Source organism: Charadrius vociferus, unplaced genomic scaffold, assembly GCF_000708025.1.
Source record: "Charadrius vociferus isolate BGI_N301 unplaced genomic scaffold, ASM70802v2 scaffold94, whole genome shotgun sequence".
In the NCBI taxonomy this organism is placed as follows: Eukaryota; Metazoa; Chordata; class Aves; order Charadriiformes; family Charadriidae; genus Charadrius; species Charadrius vociferus.
In genome coordinates, this window is record NW_009648031.1 from 1,152,203 (window position 1) to 1,173,220 (window position 21,018).

Consider the following 21,018-nt stretch of genomic DNA (forward strand, 5'->3'; position numbering starts at 1 on the left):
GAAAGAGACTTTCTTTGTAGGCAGTTGGCCTTTTCTTGAAATCTGCTTCATATTAAGTGTCACAAACATCCATGATGGAACATATAAGGGGATGGACTTTTCATGCTCACGATTTTGTACATACAAAATGGGATGTACTGATGGGATGCAGGCACAAGTGCTGAAAGAGTTGGCAGATGTTATTGCAAGCCCACTCTCAATTGTTTTCAAAAGGTCATGTCAACTGGGAGAGATTCCTGAAGACTGGAAGGGAGCAGTTGTCACTGTCATCTTCAAGAAGGGCAGGAAGGAGGACCCAGGGAGCTACAGGTCAGTCGGCCTCACCTCAATCCCTGGGAAGATGATGGAGAAGCTAATGCTTGAAACCATCTCCAGGCACACGAAGGACAAAAAAAGTGTTTGTGGTTGATACTGGCTCAATACCATTTAACATCTGCATTAATGAACTGGACCCTGAGACAGAACAAGCGGTCAGTAAATTCACAAATGATAGAAAAGTGGGAGGAACTGCCAAAACACCAGATGGTTGTGCGTCATTCAGAGGGACCTTGACAGGATGTAGAATTATACTGAGAGGAATCTCATGAAGTTCAACAAGGAGAAATACCAAGTCCTGTGTCCTGGGAGAAGTAGCCCCAGGTAACAGTACACGCTCGGGACCAATCAGCCAGAAAGCAGCTCTGCAGAGAAGGGTCTTGGGGTCCTGATAGACAAGCTGACCATAAGCCAGAAATACACCCTCATCGCCAAGAAGGTCAATGGCATCCTGGGCTGCATTAGGAAAAGCATTGTCAGCATTTTGAGGGAGGTGATCTTTCCTCTTTGCTCAGCCCTGGTGAGGCCACATCTGGAGCCCTGGGTCCAGTTCTGGGCTCCCTGGTACAAGAGAGACATGGACTTAACGAACAATTCCGGTGCAGGGCCCCAAATATGGTTACAGGACAGAAGCATCTTTCCTGTGAGGAGAGGCTAAGAGAACTGGGACTGCTCAGCCTTGAGAAAACGTGGCTCAGGATCTTATCAATGTGTATGAATATCTGATGGGAGGGAATGAAGAAGAGGAAGCTGGACTGTTCTCAGTACTGTCCATCAACAGAGCAAGAGGCAATGGGCACAAATTAAAAAACATGACATCCCTTCAGAATACAAGAAGACACCTGTGGGTGGTCAAACGCCAGGACGGATTGCCCAGAGAGGCCGTGGAGTCTCCATCCTAGGAGATATTAAAAACTGGGCTGGACATGGTACTGGGCACCCTGCTTCTCACTGACCCTGCTCTGAGCTGGGGGACTGGACTAGGTGATCTCAAGAGGTGCCTTCCAACTTCAGCTATTCTGTGATTCTGTGTTTCTGCAATAGCAATGCTAACTCTATTTTTAGGAGTTCTGGATCCGGTAATTAATTTGTCATTTCCTTTTAGAGATAATTAAAGAAAGTAGTTTGTTCAAATTAAGTGGCATGTTATAATAGTTGATTAAATCTTCTTAAGCTATAACCTGTCTACAAAATCATCAATACAATAAAGTCTTATTTCCTACCCACAAAAATAGGAGATTGATGACAAATTTGCTAGTTACTCATTTGCATTTTGTACTCAGCATCTTTGGGGGGGGGGTGTTGATGGGTTTTGGGGTGTTTTTTGCTTTTTTTCATTTTTCACTGTATTTTTCAGGACAGTTTAGAGTTTTGTGGAAGTGAAAAATTTCTTTAGTGCATGACTTTGCAATGATTTTCACAAATAGACATATAACAGTGTACACTCTCTTACTCATTTAATCACTAACAAAAGTAAGAAATTTGTGTTCTAACTTCAGTTTTCATAGATGCCTAAGCCTGCATGCTCTTGAAAAGTTTATTAGGAAGTACAGACCATTTCATTTCTAAAAATAGCTGCTACAATGTTTAGCCCTATTTAAAGTCTAAGTGTGGGCTGTCTAAATAGTAAATACCATTGGAAACCATAGTAAATTATCATAGTAAATACCATATAGTTGGAAAACTAGAGATGGCTTGTCATGATTTTCAAATTATTACTATTTTTATTTGGGTTTTTTTTTGTTTTTTTCCCCCACCCTTTTTAAAAAGGATAATAAATGATGTTTTAAATTCCTTGGGTTGAGGCTTGTAAAAATACAACTTTAGTGAAAGGGGATGCTATCTACTGGAGTCTTGCATATACTATCTCTGGGAGAAACTAGGCTTCGGGATTGATTCTAATTTCCCATGCTGTGCACAAAGCAAACCTGTATAGTGTTCAAATCAAACCTGGTGTTCCTATAATTGTCCGTTCATAAACTCTGAGAAGAATAAGTAGAGATTAAAGCAAAATGCCTTTAACATCTTAGACAGGCATCTGTTCCTGCTTCATCTGTAACCAAAAAATAAAGACAGACTCAATTCCAGAAGCTCTTGTTGAATGTTTAAGGTATTGTGTGTATTGGTAACATGAATTTTATCTCGTTTAACTTCTCTTTCCAACAGGAGAACAGTATTACTGTGTATCTGCTGAGATTCATGGTCCCTCCTTCCATGATTATGGGAAACGTTAATGAGTATGGATCTTTACTAATGTGTTCAGGATGAGGACAATACAGTTGGAAAGCAATATTACACTATAGTTGTAGAGTAATTGTTTATACATGGTCTTACAGAGATTTTTCTAAACTCATAAACATAAGTCCAAGGGTTAAGGCTACATGAAGGACAAAAGTAGCAAAAACCTAATATGCTCCCAAGCTATTTTTCATTGCAGAAATATTTCAGATAAGTAGAAGCCAATAAGAATAGTGACTGTATTTGAAATCATAATTGAAAAGCTCAATTATTTGTTTTAACTTAGGGACTGAACAATTGTGTAACAATTGCAAATAAGTAATTATTAGATGGTATCTGTTTATTTAATATAATTTTTAAGACAAATACAGCTAAATTCAGTCTCAGCACTACTGAGATGTACATAAGAATATATGTGTGTGCTGTTATTTTCCTTTATCAGTGTGGTGAATGCTAAGCAATGATGATTTCTTACTCTCTATACAGCTGCATAATTGCTGTTTGTTCTGACAAGGCACTGATATTGTCTGTTCTGGGCTACATCTGACCACGTATGATAGGTGTTGAGGTCAGTAGGAATAAATACAGTAAGAGAAAAAGCAATTGTAACGACCCACTGTGATTTTACAGTAGCAAACAATTAAAAAAGCCAGCCTGTATTTTACCTTAATTTTTCTCTGTGAATAAGGAACAAGTACTGTTCTGAGAATACAATTTCCCTTTAGGGTGTATTTTCCAAGTGGCATAGTGTGATTTAGTCACACTATTCCATTCACTCCAGTGGGCCAGAAGTTACAGGCGCTTGGTTTAATTTTGGTTGGATTCCTGAATATTGTGTTTGACTTGTTAACGAGCTGTAGCACATGTGGTTGACGGAGAAACAGGGTAAGAAGTGGAAAATGTGCATTGTAGAGTCAATGATCCTTCCTGAATTTTCATTTATTAATTTTGCAATGGAAACTCCCTGAAGCTAGCAAAGTATATAATATCTCTGTTGTTATTGAAATAAGCTTGTTTACTATTTATTTACTCTTCCACTCAAATGATTCATGAATTTCCTTTCAGATTGCATGGGACCAATGCATGGATCCTAAAAAAAACCCCACCTTTCCATGGCATTGACAAAAGCCATCTCCCTTTGGTGAATCTTTAAATATAAAGACCTAGACTTTTTTTTATTTTATCTTTCATCTGAACATTGGGCAGCCTTCCAAAGAAGAACTCAATGCTCTTCTATGTGTTAGGGATCTCTAACTAGAAGAAAGAAAGGGAAAGAACCCACTGGTATGGCACGTGAAGTGTGGAAGGAAGGAAATCTTAAAAAAAACCCTAATCATATTTAAAAATGTCATGAAATTTTCATTAATAGAGTTGGTATTCTGGAAAGAAGTGAGGCCTATGAGGTGGCGGCTTCAACTACTTTGGAACAGGATACCCAAAGCACAGCCAAATTTAATGGAAAATATGCAGAAAAGGACCTGCAAGTAATCTGGGGGGTCTTAGCCTGACTATTCTAAAATACATAAGAAACCAATCTGCAGTTACAGACACTAGCCTAAAATTGGGTTTGATTTGAAGTTCCAGCCCTAAATAGAAAATATCTAGGTTAGGAAACACCAAGATGATAACTGGTAAGGAAGAGATTTGGCTTGGTACTGTGCGGTGCAAGTTGAAAAGATTGCTATCATAATAGGGATCGTTATTAACTAAAGGTCAACATCTCTGCAGGGATGAAAAATAACCCAAAAAAAACCCCGCTATAGCAATGTCCAGCTTTCAGAAAGGAAGCTAGATACACACGAATGAGGAAGCCTGCTGAAAAGGAACCAAAAGAGCAAAGTATGTGAAGACAGCATGGAGACACTACACTGGAAACTGAAAACAAATCCATGCTGTCAAATGTACTCTTACAAGACCTAGAAAAATGCAGTGGCTAAAGAAAAGTATAGAGAAAGCTATCTGAAGCAAGAATACCTGGAACAAATTGTCATGATTAAGAGTGCCAAATCACCAGAACCAGATGACTATTCAGTCAAGTGTTCTTATGGAAGTATAAATAACTATAACTATTAACAGTATTTTCTTGTTTAAAATTAGGTTTTTATGAGGAATGGAAGGGCGAAAATGTGGTTATTGTTTTTAAATAGTGCATCTAGTCAGGCCTGTGAATGTACAGAGCAGGCAATTTGGGGAAGAATATTCTGTAGAAGAGACAACAACATCACTTTTGTAAAAGTAGGTGTGCTTTACATCTCCTAATGTGCCTTGAAGGAAACATGAGTATATAGATAGGTGGGTATAAGCTATTTGGTATTCCAAAAGGATTTTAAGAAAGTCTTTCAGCAAAGAAACTAACAGTGGGATAGCAGAAGAGGTCTTCATGTGGACAAATAACCAATTATCTGGTTATTTCCTGTAAAAGGTAGAATCATAGAATTCTTTAGGTTGGAAAAAGCCCTTAAGATCATCAAGTCCAACTGTTAACCTAGGACTACCCAGTCCACCACTAAACCATGTCCCTAAGCACCACATGTAGACATATTTTAAATACATCCAGGGATGGTTATTGAATCACGTCCCTGGCCAGCCTGTTCCAATGCTTGACAACCCTTTTGGTGAAGAAATTTTTCCTAATATCCAATCTAAAGAAGAAGTAGAGACCGACCCCCACCTCGCTACAACCTCCTTTAGGTAGCTGTAGAGAGCAGTAAGGTCTCCCCTCAGCCTTCTTTTCTCCAGGCTAAACAACCCCAGTTCCCTCAGCCGCTCCTCATAAGGCTTGTGCTCTAGACCCTTCATTTCTAGATGGAAAACAAAAGGCAGACATCAGTTTTCCCAATGAGAGAGTTGATTGTTCTCCAGAAGGTCTACTCTGTTCAGCCTATACATAAACGAGCTGGAAAGGAAAATTAATAATGCAGTGACATATCTTGTTGGTCATACAAACCTATTCAAAGTATTTATGAGGAAGACAGATTGCAAACAGCTATAGAAAAACCTCACAGTACTGACTGGCAGCAAAGTGATGGCAGATGAAACTGAGTGCTGATAAATCTCAAGTTTTAAATCTCACATGACAAGTAATGAACTCTCCGTACATTCCTTTAGCACATATGAAAGAGATCTTGGAATCATAACAGACAGGCCTCTGAAAACATCACATCAGTACTCAGGACTGTTCAGAAATCCAAATCAAATACTAGAAATTACTGGAAAAGCAGAAAATATCATAATGCCATCGTGTAAGTCCTTGGTGTAACTATATCAAATATATTGTAGGCAGCGGTTTGGATCCCCAATCTAAAAAAAATTATAGCAGATCAGATAAAAGGTATGGAAAGCTTTTATTGAAGGACAGAATAAATGGAGGAGAAGTGGGATTTCTCTTGTGTAATTTCACATCTGCACGTGAGCCAGTTGCCTAGGATCCCAATATAGCCAATGAAAATCTGCTCAGTTCAGTTGCTGCACTTCAGAATGTGATTCATGCCATCCTACAGTAAAACCTTACGTTATGTTCAACTCCTGGCTTTGATTAGCCATTGAATATAAAGGGACTATATGGTGACTTGCTCAGATGTAAATACCTTATAGACATTTAATCAAATATATCACAGTCTTTGTATCCTAAATGCAGAAGAAGGAAAAATATGATGGAGGGGTTGTAGAATCTGCTGCAGCGCAAAGAAAATCCATTAGGAACAGTTGATCACTGTCTCTCATGAGCTAAGAATTACAGAAGGTCTCAAGTGGTCTTAAGTGACAAGTTTAAAAAAGGCAAAAAAAGAGGTTGTCCTTCATCCTAAATATTGAGCTTACGATAGGGTATTTTGGATGGTAAAAGCCTACGTTCGTTCAAAAATCAACTAGGTAATTTCATGGAAGATGAATCCATCAAGATCTGATTGACATACAAACACAACTGCTGGCTCCAAAATCTCTGAGACCCAAATTACTGAGCTGGAAGAGTACAGCAAGGAGCAGGGAAGCTGATCTTTCCCTTACCTTCTTCCCTAAACAATTCTGTTGACTGCTATCAGACAAGCAACTGGGTGAGATCAGCTTTTCATTTGATGGACTACAGCCACTCTATGGTCTAGACTTTTAGTATTTGGCTCGTTAGGGTGTCTTCTAGAGTTCTTGCTGATTTTCCAACACATTTAAAAATATTTTCTAACAGGACTGTACAGATCATTTAAAATCCAATCTACCACCTACTGTATCACATACCGTTGAAATTCTTTCTTGCGTAAGGACAATTATAATGAAAATAATTTGGGGCTGTTTCTCCTATTGCTGTTCACACTGAGAAGTCGTTTACAACCTGAGCAATTTAATTGGTTCAAATAGGTCTCCTTATGGTAGTCGTACACTACTGACTGTGTATATTCATTTTTAAATTAAGAGCAATATAGTTCTCTAAATTTTCTGATATAAACCTGTGATAAGTACAGTATTTTTATGCAGATGGAAAAAAATAGAAAAATGAATCAGTCTTATACTATACAAAGTATAGTATAATTATATTTAAAATAGTGTAGTATAATTATATTAAAATATAAATATTTCTGTAAAACATTTAATCATACTGATGAAAATAACAATCCATTAGAAATTCTAAATTTCTGCTTCTACAGATGACAAGTACTGTAGAAAATACAGAAATTATAAATATTTATTAATCTTGTTTCAACAGTCATTGAATAAAAAAAAAGAACTCACATTGAATTTCACGTACTCGAAACCAAACACCTAGCTCTAGACTCACATACGTTGACTGGTGGACGAGTTACCTGTGATAAACTGTTGTTTAACACAGCGTTATAGTCACTAACCTATTTAATTATCAAATGTCATATGCCAAATCTTTCTATGGTTATTTTTTTCTTTTCTGTCTACAGTTCTTAATTGCAAGCTTACTGGCATTAATTCAGTAGCTGTGCATTGACTAGCATTCTGTTTTTGTTGTTTCTTTTTCTTATGTTTTGATTTGCCTAACTAATAGAAATGCTAGGAAAAATTCAGGCTTAGTAACAATAGAATACAGAATATAGAATTTAAAGATAGTGAAAAAACTGTTGTATTTTGTACATTGGAAAATTAGCATAGCACTGCAAAAATCAGTATCCTTGCAGCAGAAAAAGCAATTAATGAAAACATCAGTTGAAGAGGGGGCGGAAGTTTTATTTTTTAATTCCATACGTATTGGTATGATTTGTTTTCTTTTCTTGTGACTTGTTTCTGTGCCTCAGCATTTCTGCTCTGCAAAATTACAGTAAAAAAATATGTTGACTAATTATGAAGGATCTTCTATTTCACCTTAATATTTAACCGTATAATGATTGTGTGATTTACCTAATCATTTATGTCAATCTTCAAGTGAGAGCAGTACTTTCAAGTCAACGTTGCAGATGCAAATAATTGGTCTGAAATCAGCCAGGTACTTAAGTATATGTTTAAAAACAAGTGGTTTATAAGCTTAGACCTGTGTGCTTTGCCTAAGCAATGAAGTTTTCAATCAAAGCCTGTTCCTATTGCCATACAAATTAACAGAAAATTAACTTGGTTTAATGCAGGAACTGCATTAAAGTGCATTGTAATGTGAGGACTGATCTTTGCATCCAATGATCTGCATTTATTCTATCAGTGTTTCTTTATTTTATATACATATATTTATTATATATAACTTAATTTTCATTATATATTACTTTTATTATATACTACATATAATAATATATAAAATATATACACACGTATGTATTTATCATAGAATGGTTTGGGTTGGAAGGGACCTTAAAGATCATCTAGTTCCAGTCCCCCTGCCATGGGCAGGGACACCTCCCACTAGACCAGGTTGCTCAAAGCCCCATCCAGCCTGGCCTTGAACACCTCCAGGGATGGGGCCTCACAATTTCCCTGGGCAACCTGTTCCAGTGCCTTGCCACCCTCGTAGTGAAAAATTTCTTCCTGATATCTAACCTAAATCTGCCCTCTTCCAGACTGAAGGCCTTACCCCTCGTCCTATCACTATATGCTCTTGTAAAAAGTACCTCTCCAGCCTTCTTGTAGGCGCCCTTCAGATACTGGAAAGAAGCCTCAGAGTCTTCTCCAGAATATTTCTATACAATGTGGGCATTGGTTACACTAGCTGAGAGGTGTTCTCTCATCTTGGAAAGCAAGCAACACTGGAGGAACTGAATTGATCATCCCAAGTATAAGCCACAGAGTCATAGCTGAGGACCTTGGGCCACTGAAACTAACAGGTCACAGAAAAAAGCAGTAAAATAATTATTTGCAAGTGAAGTGTTCACACAATGCTGTATATATATGTCTTCATCCTTTGAGGCCTTTACCTTACAATAACAAATGTGTATTTTTAAAGCATGTTGTTCTCTGAACTCAATTACTAACTAAATGATCTGGGTAAGCACATTTATAACTCTGTGACGTAAAACCAAACGTGAGCTATTTTCCTTTTCTTTGTATTGAAGACCTTGCTCTACACTACACTGTAAATCAGCATTCTCTCCAGCAATGTCAGTTGTGTTCCAGGGGTATAAAACTGGTGAAATGGAGAAGTCAACTGTCATGTCATGAACTTGATGTATGCCTCTTCTCTCACATCGTGGCACTTGCATCGTTCTCAGCACTTTCCTTTACAAAATGCACATCACTTCTGATTGTGTATTCTACAGATTTATCATTAGAGTCATTCACAGTACATGAGTGCCACTTAAGTTAGTCTAACTCCTTGTGTTGTAGGGTAATTTAACATAATTAGGGGAAGTTAAGTCTGGTTTTGAAAGACATTTGAGGAACAATTTTTCAATGACATTTTCATTTAGAGCGGTTCATGGCATGCTAAAGTCTATGGATGTCTTCATACTGTTTACTTCTATGGTTCACTGAGATATTGGTTGGCCCTTTTTTTGACCTTTTTTGCATCACATGTTGATGAAATGATTACTAGGCAATAATTTCAGGTTATTTGATGATCTAAAATGAGATGCAGACCACATGTGGTTTGTATTAAAAATGCTGAGAGAAAGGAACTAGAAAGCAAGACTAATATAGCAAGTAAGTTATCCTGCCTTTGTGTGCAGACATCATATGGCAATAAAATGTGCTCCTGAAAATGACAGACTTTTTCTCTTAGGAATAGCTCATTGTTACATTATGACGTATTTTATCATATTAAAGATTCATAAATGTCTCCTTAGTAAAGATAGATATGGAACAGTGGAAGATCTGCATAGAGATTCCTCTCTTCGATAGAGTCATGGTGTCCTGAATTTGTCTGAATTTACTCAGATGCAAAATGGAAGCATTCATAGCAAAAAGGCTTTTTTGTTTTTTTGGTTTTTTTTTATTTGTACTTCCCATTGCTAACCTTTTATTTGTAATACACAAGATAATCAGGGTAAGATCATGGCCTTAGTGAGGTCTGTAATAGTTTTATCATTCCTTCTCTTTCTTCATTCCTTGTATTTGGGAACAGCACTCTCTCTCTCTTTTCAGGTGTTAAACAGTTGAACACTCTCGTCACTTTTTACTCCTCCACCCTGAGTGCTACACCCGTAAAGGATGAGGCGGGAGAGAAGCATGCTTTGCAGCGCACATTCCAGTGCGTGTTCTGGTTAGAGAGTTGGCTTAACTGGCCAAAAATTGCTATGAAGACTCCAACTTTATAACACCTTTTGAAATGCTGTGCCTTACCCTTGAGTCCTAAAGTCCACATGAAGTTATATAAAAAGACTGTTAACTGTATCATGACTAGTGCACTCCTTCCTTTCAGCTTGACATGGAATACCTCTACATTACTAATCAGCTGGTAGGAGAGACAATAGTTTTTGAAGTTAGTGTTTACCTTTATTTATGTTTAATTCACACAGGTTTATCGAGCAGAAATTGTACCCCTTAAAGAAAAGGTGCATCAAGTCAATGAGCTCGCTCACCGGTTCACTCCCTCTGATATTCAACTCTCCCAGTACAGTCTCAGCTGTGTGGAAGACCTGAACACAAGGTGGAAGGTGCTACAGGTACATTTCATGTGACTTTTTTCTTTATCCTGCATTTAAGTAAATATTTTTTTGTTTCTGTGTGCCTGTTTATTCCCTGTGGAGTAGCACCAAAGTTGTACTAAGAAATGAAAGAGGACACGGCCTTTCAGTAATGATGTCTCTACGAGAAAATAGGAGTTAAAGCTGACACTGTATTTTCGTGTGTTTCCAAATACTTTATCAAGTGGAAATCAGATAATGCATGTGTTTCCACTTTACTTTATATATATACTTTATCAAGTGGAAATCAGATAATCCAGTTTTTCATACAGTTAAAGTTCTCATAGACTTAAAATACTCAATAGTTTATTCGCCTTTTAATATTAATATTTAGCAAATCTTACTGCCAAATATATCATGTGATCATTTCTTTTAACTGGCTTATCCATGTTTTATAGATATCTTTATAGTGTATATAGAAGATTCACATAAGACAGTTTACTTCTGCTGCTTCATTTGTTTTACTATTTCCAGGAGCAGCAGTTTTAAATAAATTCCTCATAGGCAGATTAATGATTCTGTGCAGTGGAACCTTTAAAGTCACACCTGTAGAATCAATTATAAAATTACAAGACATTACATGCATTTAGGTAATTAGCAGGATTTGGTACTGCAAGTAAAGCTGTTCAGAAAAGGATTTTATAAATTGAGCTCTAATGCAGGAAAAATATTAAGATATATTATGAAATTAAGGTGAATATCAACTAGTGGTTGAATCATCACCCCTGGAGGTATTTAAAAGACGGGTAGACATGGTGCTTAGGGACATGGTTTAGTGGTGGTTTTGGCAGTGTTAGGTTAATGGTTGGACTCGATGATCTTAAAGATCCCTTCCAACCTAGACCATTCTATGATTCTATAAGTTAGAAATAATGAAAAATTTACAAACTCTGTGGATTTTTTTTGTTTACATATATATCATTTAAATTTTAGATTATTTTGTGTTACCTTGCAATAAAGACTTCATATATATATATATATAGTTTTTCCAAAATGCACTGTATCTTAGCTTAGAATTTTAGGAAGAGTGTGCATGAGGGAGCGTGTATAAGCATATGTGCAATGGTGTATGGTGGTGTATGTCCCACAGCACAAGAATAGTGTTATGATTAAATGAAGATAAATGCAATTAAATTAACTTCATTAATTGCTGGATTTTACTCACTATTTTGTTTTTTGCTCAATCACGGCTTCACATTTTGAAATTGTGTTATTGTATTTACCTTAATATATTGCAAAAATGTGGAAGTATGGAGGTTAATAGAGTTTTGTCGTCACTGTAAAATCCAGACATTAGCAATGGACAAAAATGAACCAATTCCCTCTTGTCCTTCGTACAGATAAAAGATCGTGGTGCTGCCAACTCTAGTAGTCAGTAAGAGCTTATTGCTTCTTTATTGCTTCTCCAAAAGAAATCTCAGAGCTCTCTGTCATCTACAGTTTGTCACAGTTCACGCAGATATCAACAGGACTTTTTTTTAGTTCTTTTTCCTAAATCAGCAGTTTGGAGTGAGAGTGCTGGTTTAAGTTAAAGATTATTAGTTCTAGATATTTGTTCATTAATATCCACTTTTTCCCAGATCCTTAGGATAGAGTTCAGGTAATATTATTAAAGAAGATCAACAGAAATCTGGAAGAAAAAATGAGTATTCCCAAAATGTTTATCCCACATATGAGAGAAATCACATCTGTTTCATTTTTTTAAAAAAACAATGGCTAATTGAGTTAACAGATTTGCTAGGATTCATTGAAAAATACCTTATTTCACTGACAAAACGGTTCACTAAGTTTCAGTGGTTTGCTGAAATACTTCATTACTTCAGCAAGAAATAAGGGAAAGCGGGAAGATTTTTCAGAGTGAAAGCATCTATGGTGTGAAAAAGTCAAACAAATCTGAGAGAAAGCCTGAGATAAATGTTTTGTTGCTATCACTCGTGAACGCATTAGACAGAGGACCAACTTGACGTTATAGACCGTTTAAAAATATGTAGGGCAAACCACATGTTCACACACATTTCAAAGATAATATGCTCTTTTTCCACAGACTACAGGAAGCATTGTGAACAATTCACTTTTCATTGTAAATTATTGTCTCGATTTATCAAATCCAGAGTACTTGGAACACAAAGTGTTTCATCTTCTATGAAGATAGATACTTTGAGACAGTATGTCAGAGTGAGATGTTAGAGCTAATAGGACAGATAGTTAATTGGAATATTATGGTTTACTGTCTTTTTTCGTATTTACCTAAATGTCATCTGGAAGATACAGAGAGCAAGGTGAAAACACTTCAGTAGATTTTTAAGCACATCCTGAGGGAAAAGGACATATGTGACTTTGAAGGAGTATCGTGTACAAAAGGTCAAGATGTGACCCCTGGGAAGAAGAAGAATACATCTGTTCCTATAATATAATTTTTCTACTTAAAAGGGAGCAGACTTTGAGACATATTTAGAGGCAGAGCTCTTTTTTGTTAGAATAGAATAGTTCCGTTGGAAGGGACATAAAATGATCATCTAGTCCAACTGTTCTACATATGAAGTCTGCTGGACTTTGACACTCACACCTGAGTGGCATTTTTTAGAGTATTATGTATTGTTCTATGTTAGGGTTAGACTTACTTATGTATGACCGGCACTCTGGTTAGGTGTGATACTATTTATAGAAAGCTGAAATTTTGGTCACACAATAGGTAAAGCAAAAATACAAGTAATTGTTGTTTCATACAAAACCATTCTACTTCCAACATAGGTTCCGATTGTTTGTTTCTGGTTTTCAGTTTAACTGCTGGGATATTTTTCCATTCATCTTTTTTTTTTTTTTTGACTAATTGCCTTTCTTGTACTAATGTCACATAAAACATCTCTTTAATACTTCAGTCCTTTCATCATTTTTTCCATTGATTTCAGCCTTCTATGTGTTTTCATGTGTATTTCTTTCATACTATCCATATTTTCTCTTTGGATTCTATTCATTTGTTTTTTCAAAAAGTATTTCTTTCTGTGTTCCTATGCTTCTCAGCCTTTCCCCATCTTACTTTCCTTATTTCTATGGGGTTTTTTTGTCACTGTTCTTCCTTTTTTTCTCCATCTATAATGCTTGTTAATTTACTTGTCATTTTTTTCCCCTTAAATGTTGTATCTCTTTACCTCTCCACATCCCCCCCCCCGCCCCCCCGCCCCGCCCCGTCATATTCCTAACGGGGAAATATTTCTTACCCATGTATTCCATTTCCTAGAAAATATCACTGCAGGAAAATCATAAACCAGAGGCTTCTGTGCTATCATTTGCCAGAAATATACCCATTCGTGGGTATCTGTGGGAAAAATACATAAGGCCACAAGGTTTATCAGACCTGAAATAATAGTGAATTCTAGTGTTATGAGAAAGTTGAAGAGCAATGTGTAGAGGATGAAATGATGTCTTGTTTGTTGCTCTGTTAACACTGGGACTTTCATAAGATCAGAGGAGGAAATGTATCATTTTAAGCCAAATCTTACAGAGATTTAATAATATATTTCACAAACATAAGAATAAGGCTGACCATATTCAGTCATTTGCAGTATTGCATTTGCAATAGTTGTAGTGTGAGATTGGTAATGTAATAGTGAATAGTAATTTACCTTTTTTGTGTTCAGTTTTGGTCAATGTACACTACAGTATTACTAGAAGAAAAATGTATGGAAAGGGCTCAACCAGTCCTAGTTTTGAAGTCTCGTGTGAAGGAGTTTTTCATTAATGAAAGATAATGCACTCAGCTCAGTCACTGAAAACTATAGCATCATTTGTGGAGTTTAAGCAATGTGAAAATAATTAGCTTCATGCCTTTAACAGCGTATTTTTGAGAAAAATATGCTGTTTATTTTTCCATTTTTCTTAAACATGAAAGGAGATGAAATCTCTCCAGGGAGCTATTTGTTATGAATTTCACAAGGAGCTCTCATGTTCAGATCCTGTGCGCTTCAAACAGTATGTGTAATGAGATCATCCTGGGGGAAAATATGTCTTGCAAACTCTTGCTTACTTCCAGTCGACATTTGAGGAACCAGGGAGACCAGGGAGTTATATCCACTTCACTTTGGTCAGAGATCCAGTTGGTATAATGCTAGTCAGAAGGCAAAGCCCCTGACATGTAAAAGAATTTCCAAGTATCCCATAGGGAACATAGCCTTCAGTTATCAAGAAAGATTTTTTTGGTTTAAATCAAATTGTGTCTACTCTTATTTGGAATAGTACCTCTAATGAGCTGAAAAATATCATAAGAACTGCTTTTCATCCAAAAAATGTCACTTCTAAGAGTTTTTGTCATGGTATTTGTATTCCAGTGCTTTCAGTTTAGCAAGTTGTAGTGAACTGCAGTCGTTGCGAATGGGTGTCTCTGTCTGTAATAGTGGGCCCAGCCTGTCTAGTTTGTAAAACTGAGCAAGCTGGAGGAAACACTATGGCTATAGCTAAAACAGCCCATACCACACATAAATACACACACACACACACGCACGCACACACACACGCACACACATATATATACACATTTACGGTTGGACTCGATGATCTCAAAGGTCTTTTCCAACCTCAATGATTCTATGGTTTCTATATATAAAGCGTGACTGTAAGGAAGCATTAGCCCTAATTTCAGTGTCGTTCCTAACTCCTCAGCTCATCTTGCACAGTAGCAAAGATTCTCGAGGATTCGGGGATCTGAAGATTGACGTGGCGCAGAAGTATGCTGCCTCTTGTTAAAGGATCCAGCCACAACTGCTATTCTGTTCCCTCAAACAGTGCTCTGCTTGCCAGAGCTGCTGAAGAAACAGCAGGTTTTTGATACTGCAGGCAGTTATCTAAAGTTGTATCATAGTTGTATTCGTATTCTGCTGAGGACGGGCTCTTTACTGAGCTGTGTAACACGCACTATTGTAATAAGTATCACTGCAACGAACTATTTCAAAAAACAGCATCTTCCAGGTGCTTCACAAATATTGGCTGGTTCTTTCAATCCGTGGTGAGAACTATGAACGAATCTTACCATCTGTGTTTGCAGAGGAACTAATATTGAGGCTATAAAAGCCAAGAGGGAAATCCCTTCTTTCCTGAAATCAATGGGAAATTGTGATTGTGCATCAGTCTTGCTGGCCTCCATATGTAAATGTCACACCAAATATTAATGATAGGTGTTTTCAAATATTTATTTAGATCCAGTGACCCTCTCAAAAGCTGAGTCGTGGGAATTCTGGCTAGCGGTCCTCAGCTCACACCCCACTTTTGGTAGGGGATGTGCACCAGGGCAAATAAAATGCATCAGAACGTAAATTGAAATCAGCTCTGACCTATTATAGTAGCTTTTAGGTTTCGGGGTTTTTTTTTTAATTTTAACTTCCCTTCTCTCCTGCATGCTTTCCTCAAGAAAAACTCCTCAGAACATAAGTGAAATAAAAATAACAATACACATGCAAAAGAAATGTTTTTTCAGGTCTCTCACAGTTGAATAGAAACATGTTTACCAGACTCTCAGATCCTTTTTTTATTTCTATATACATAGCACGGTAATGGTTTCAGGAAGTATACCTCAGGTCTAAACCACATAACTGAGATTTGAATGTGATTAAGGATGTAATTTTTCCTAAAGAAAAAGAACAATCTCTTCTGGTTCTTTACAGTTCAGTTGTCCAATTGTTATTCCATAGGAATCTCATACAGGAAAGCTCTGGTCATATAATTAAACAGAAAATCTGCCTTAGCTTTTTCTGTATCTACCTTACAAGAAAAATTATGTATTCCAAATTAAACCGTGAGTGTGAACTGGGGGTATGTTAAGTAGATAGATTGGCAGATGATGCAACAGTAGCAAGAAAGATGTTTCTTTGTCTGTAGGAGACAAAGAACGTCCTGGGTATAAAACTGTGCCATATAAAACACAGATTTTTATATTGGAGCATTATTACCTTTCTATTACCTTAGCAGTTTTTCTTTCCATTGTGTTATTTCATTAATTTTAATATTTTTTTCCGTTTGTTTGCTTTTCCTCTTTTTTAAACTATATTTTGACTTATGTCATCTGTAAGAGGCTGACAAAAACAGGAGAGAACTTTTCTAAACATATGGAGCCAAAATTCTAGCTCATCTATAATTATACTAATTGAGGCATTACTAAAATCATAGTTCTTTTCAACTTTGGAATTTGAAATTAGTTTAGTAGTAGCAGATTTCATCTTCCCAGCAGAGGGAGATTTTGATCCTTTTTGGAAGTTGAGTTTTCCCATCAGACTCTTTAGTTAAATTGTTGTTTTGTGTATTCCATGAGAACTGGAACTTCTGCCAAATCCACAGTTGTCATGGCTCTTTAATGGTGTCTTATTTAATTGGCTATGCCACTTGGCTTCAGAAGTCATATACCCATGTATTTTTCTTCATTTCTGTTAGCTTCAGTCTCAGTTTTGCTCAATGTTTGTCTGCAAAATTATGCATATAGATTCATTTTACAGTCATTCATTCGTTAGAGATCCTATTTATTTATTTCTGTAAGCTAGTGGAGGGAGGCCAGCTGTCTGTATTGGGATTCAATTCTTCTAATGAAGTGTGTGTCAAAAATTGGAAAGATTCCTTCTTAAATTAGGAGGACATCTTCATTGTTCTTTGTGGCATGTTTAGGGCAATGAAAGAAATGTGTATGTAAGTATAAACAGGCATGGTTATCATCAACTGACATGCCAGCAGCAAAAATAATAAAACCATGTTCAAGTTATGATCTGTGTGATGAATTTCAGTTTGTTGAAACTGTAAATGCTTTAGTCATTTTTTGTTATAGAAGATACATTCATTTTAGAGTTTTGCTATCCTTTTATGACTTCCTTTGCTTTGGAATTTTGTCCTCTGTGAAGATTTGTTTTCAAGAACCATGCATAAGAGCAGCAATTTGCTCTACTTTATATTCTCATGTCAATATGCATATGTAGATTTGATGTATTTTTTTATTTCTCATATATGTGTATGGGTATATGGGATTATAAAAAAACTGAATTACGTTGTTGCTAAGTACAAAGAAAAGCAAATGCAAGAAAAGCAAAATCAAATGCAAGAAAATATGTTGCACATGCAGCTTGAATTTAGCACTTTTACAATCTTTACATATACAATATATTCTGTAAGATCTCACATTTATCTGGTTGATGGATAAATGATAGGAAGAGAATGGGAATATTAGTTGATATATGTTAGTCTTGTTTCCTTATAAAATGAGACTTGTGCAATTTACTTCCACCTGTCAGCATTTATAGATTATGTTTGGCAGCACAGATCTATATGAGTCACACCAGACTATATTTAGGCTACTGGGGAAAACTGAGGTTACAATACTGTTGAAAATGTATTCACTGGAAACCAACATCCACTAGTTCTGTTGCTTTTTAGTCAAGCAGTTTTAGCTAAATCATTCCGTTTATAGCTCTTTAACTTATTTACTAGCCACTGTTGAAGGTGGAATTATTCGTAGAATCATACAGTGGTTTAGGTTGGAAGGGACCTTGAAGATCATCTAGTTCCAATCCCCTGCCATGGGCCGGGACACCTCCCACTAGACCAGGTTGCTCAAAGCCCCATCCATCCGGGCCTTAACACTTCCAGGGATGGGGCATCCACAGCTTCCCTGGGCAACCTGTTCCAGTGCCTCACCACAGTCAGAGTGAAAAATATCTTCCTGATATCTATTCTAAATCTCCCCTCTTCCAATTTGAAGCCATTCCCTCTTGTCTGATCACTACATGCCCGTGTGAAAAGTCCACCAGCTTTCCTGTAGGCCCTCTTCAGATACTGGAAGACCACTATAAGGTCTCCCCAGAGCCTTCTCTTCTCCAGCCTGAACAACCCAACTCTCTCAGCCTCTCCTCATAGGAGAAGTGCTCCAGCCCTCGGATCATCTTCATGGCCCGCTCCAATAGGTCCATGTCCTTCTTATGTTGAGGACTCCAGAGCTGGACACAATATCCCAGGTGGGGTCGCACGAGAGCAGAGCAGAGGGGTAGAATCACCTCCCTCGACCTGCTGGCGACACTTCTTTTGATGCAGCCCAGGGTATGGTTGGCCTTCTGGGCTGCGAGTGCATGTTGCTGGCTCATGTTGAGCTTCTCATCAACCAGCACCCCCAAGCCCCTCTCCTCAGGGCTGCTCTCAATCCATTCTCTGCCCAGCCTGTATTTGTGCTTGGGATTGCCGTGACCCAGGTGCAGGACCTTGCACTTGGCCTTGTTGAACTTCATGAGGTTGGCATGGGCCCACCTCTCAAGCCTCACAAGGTCTCTCTGGATGGTATCCCTTCCCTCCAGCATGTTGACTGTTCCACACATCTTGGTGTCATGGGCAAACTTGCTGAGGGTGCACTCAATTCCACAGTCTGTGTCACCAACAAAGATGTTAAACAGCACAGGTCACAATACTTACCCCTGAGGAGCACCATAAGTCACTGGTCTCCACTTGGACATCAGGCTGTTGACCGCAACACTTTGAGGAGGCCATCCAGACAGTTCCTTATTCACTGAGTGGTCCATCGGTCAAATCCATGTCTCTCCAAATTAGAGACAAGGATCTAGTGTGGGATTCATATTCTTTAATGTTCGTGATCCACAATACCTGAGCATCTTATAAACATTAATTGAGATTATTTCTGTAAAAGTCCCTTTGACAAAGAAAGTTGTAGTTACATTTGGAGAATTAAAGCTGAGTTTCAGTCCTACAAAGCTATGTACATTATGGGAGTTGGGAGTTTTTACCTTGGATGCTAAAATTGGACAGATAGCTTCATTTTTTTTCTTGTCCAAATTGAGACATTATCGCCTGATTTCTTTCAACACCTTTTTACTTGTCTGACCTGATTCCAATCAGCTATGTTTATGCTGTTCATTATGAAAATTGGGGTTTTTTTAAAGGTAAGAACATGTGAGGGTGAAAAGCTGGGAAGTGCACAAAGTTAGCAGCAGTCAGAATAGTGAAAGCAAACAAGGACAAAACAAAAATTAACTTTGCAATTACAAGTCATGCTCCAATCCTGACTTCCACATCACAGGTCCCTTTCTTTGCCAAAATTTCCTTGCCCTTTCCTTTGCTTTCCAAAAAGGAGAGCCACAAGGATGATCCGAGGGCTGGAGCACCTCATCTATGAGGAGAGGCTGAGAGAGTTGGGGCTGTTCAGCCTGGAGAAGAGAAGGCTCCGGGAGATCTTATTGTGACCTTCCAGTACCTAAAGGGGGCCTACAGGAGAGCTGGGGAAGGACTTTTTACTAGGTCATGTAGTGATAGGACAAGGGGGAATGGCTTTAAACTGGAAGAGGGCAGGTTTAGATTAAACATTAGGAAGAAATTTTTCATTTTGAGGGTGGTAAGGCACAGGCATTGGTTGCCCAGAGAGGTTGTTGAGGCCCCATCCCTGGAGGTGTTCAAGGCCAGGCTGGATGTGGCCTTAGGCAAGCTGGTCTAGTGGGAGGTGTCCCTGTGTATGGCAGGGGGGGTGGAACTCGATGAACTTCAAGGTCCTTTCCAACCTAAACCATTCTGTGATTCTATGAAATGTTATCAACTGTCAAAGCTCATAATTCGTGGCTTAGATTTTTAAAATGCGATAGAATAGGACAGGATTGTGTAGGGTCGGGTAGGGGAGGATACTTTGTCAGCTATCTGCTGAAACCACAAGGATGATGAGTCTTAGCAATTTCTGGTTCTGCTCCATACCCTGGAGTGGATATACTCTGCTGACACAGATCGTCTGTCCATTCATCCCCGCTCGGTTTGAAGTGAGGTTAAAGCAGATGTACAAAGTTTGCTTTAAATGTGGAACACGTTTGTTGCAGATAGAGCATTCACAGAATTTCAGAGCTGTCCTGTAAAGGCTCTCTCTAACGTGATTTTCAGAAGCTTGTAACTCAATGAAACCTTAATGAATATCCTTGGAAGCAGTATAAAACCTCTTAAATTCCGTGTCCCAGTGCCAAAGTATTGTTAAAGGTTTTTAGAGGAAGTGAATGTAAAACTGGCAGAAAATATTCCTCTTTCTCCCCATTTTTACTAATCCCTTTTTCTGAAATGCTGTGATTTCTTTAGAAGAAGCTTCATTTTAAATGATAAAAAGCCCAAGGTAGAGAAATAATATGCAAATTTCCAGTGCAAAAGGTTTATGTTAGCCAATTTTTTTACTTTGTTGAGTCATTTTGTGTCTTTCTGACATATCAATTACATATTATATCACTGCAGAAGTTTTTATGTCAGGCTGTCTACTTTCAGGATATAGAACGCTTTTACAGTCTTTAGGCTATGCATTATTGTATACTATATTTTCTTAATCTTTTTGTTTCAGTGAGACTTTAAGCTAAGATAGTTTTACCATTTTAGAAAGTACTGTTAACAATACTGTTTATCATACTAA

The 21,018-nt window shown here is 37.5% G+C and overlaps 1 protein-coding gene across 1 annotated transcript in view; it reads left to right on the forward strand.

Moving 5' to 3' along the window:
• DMD (dystrophin) overlaps positions 1-21,018 on the forward strand; it is a 927,929-nt gene that overhangs the window by 746,201 nt on the left and 160,710 nt on the right. Inside the window, exon 59 of the mRNA XM_009883534.1 lies at positions 10,446-10,592. Within this exon, the coding sequence (XP_009881836.1) occupies positions 10,446-10,592 (147 nt within the window). The remainder of the gene's footprint in view (positions 1-10,445; positions 10,593-21,018) is intronic.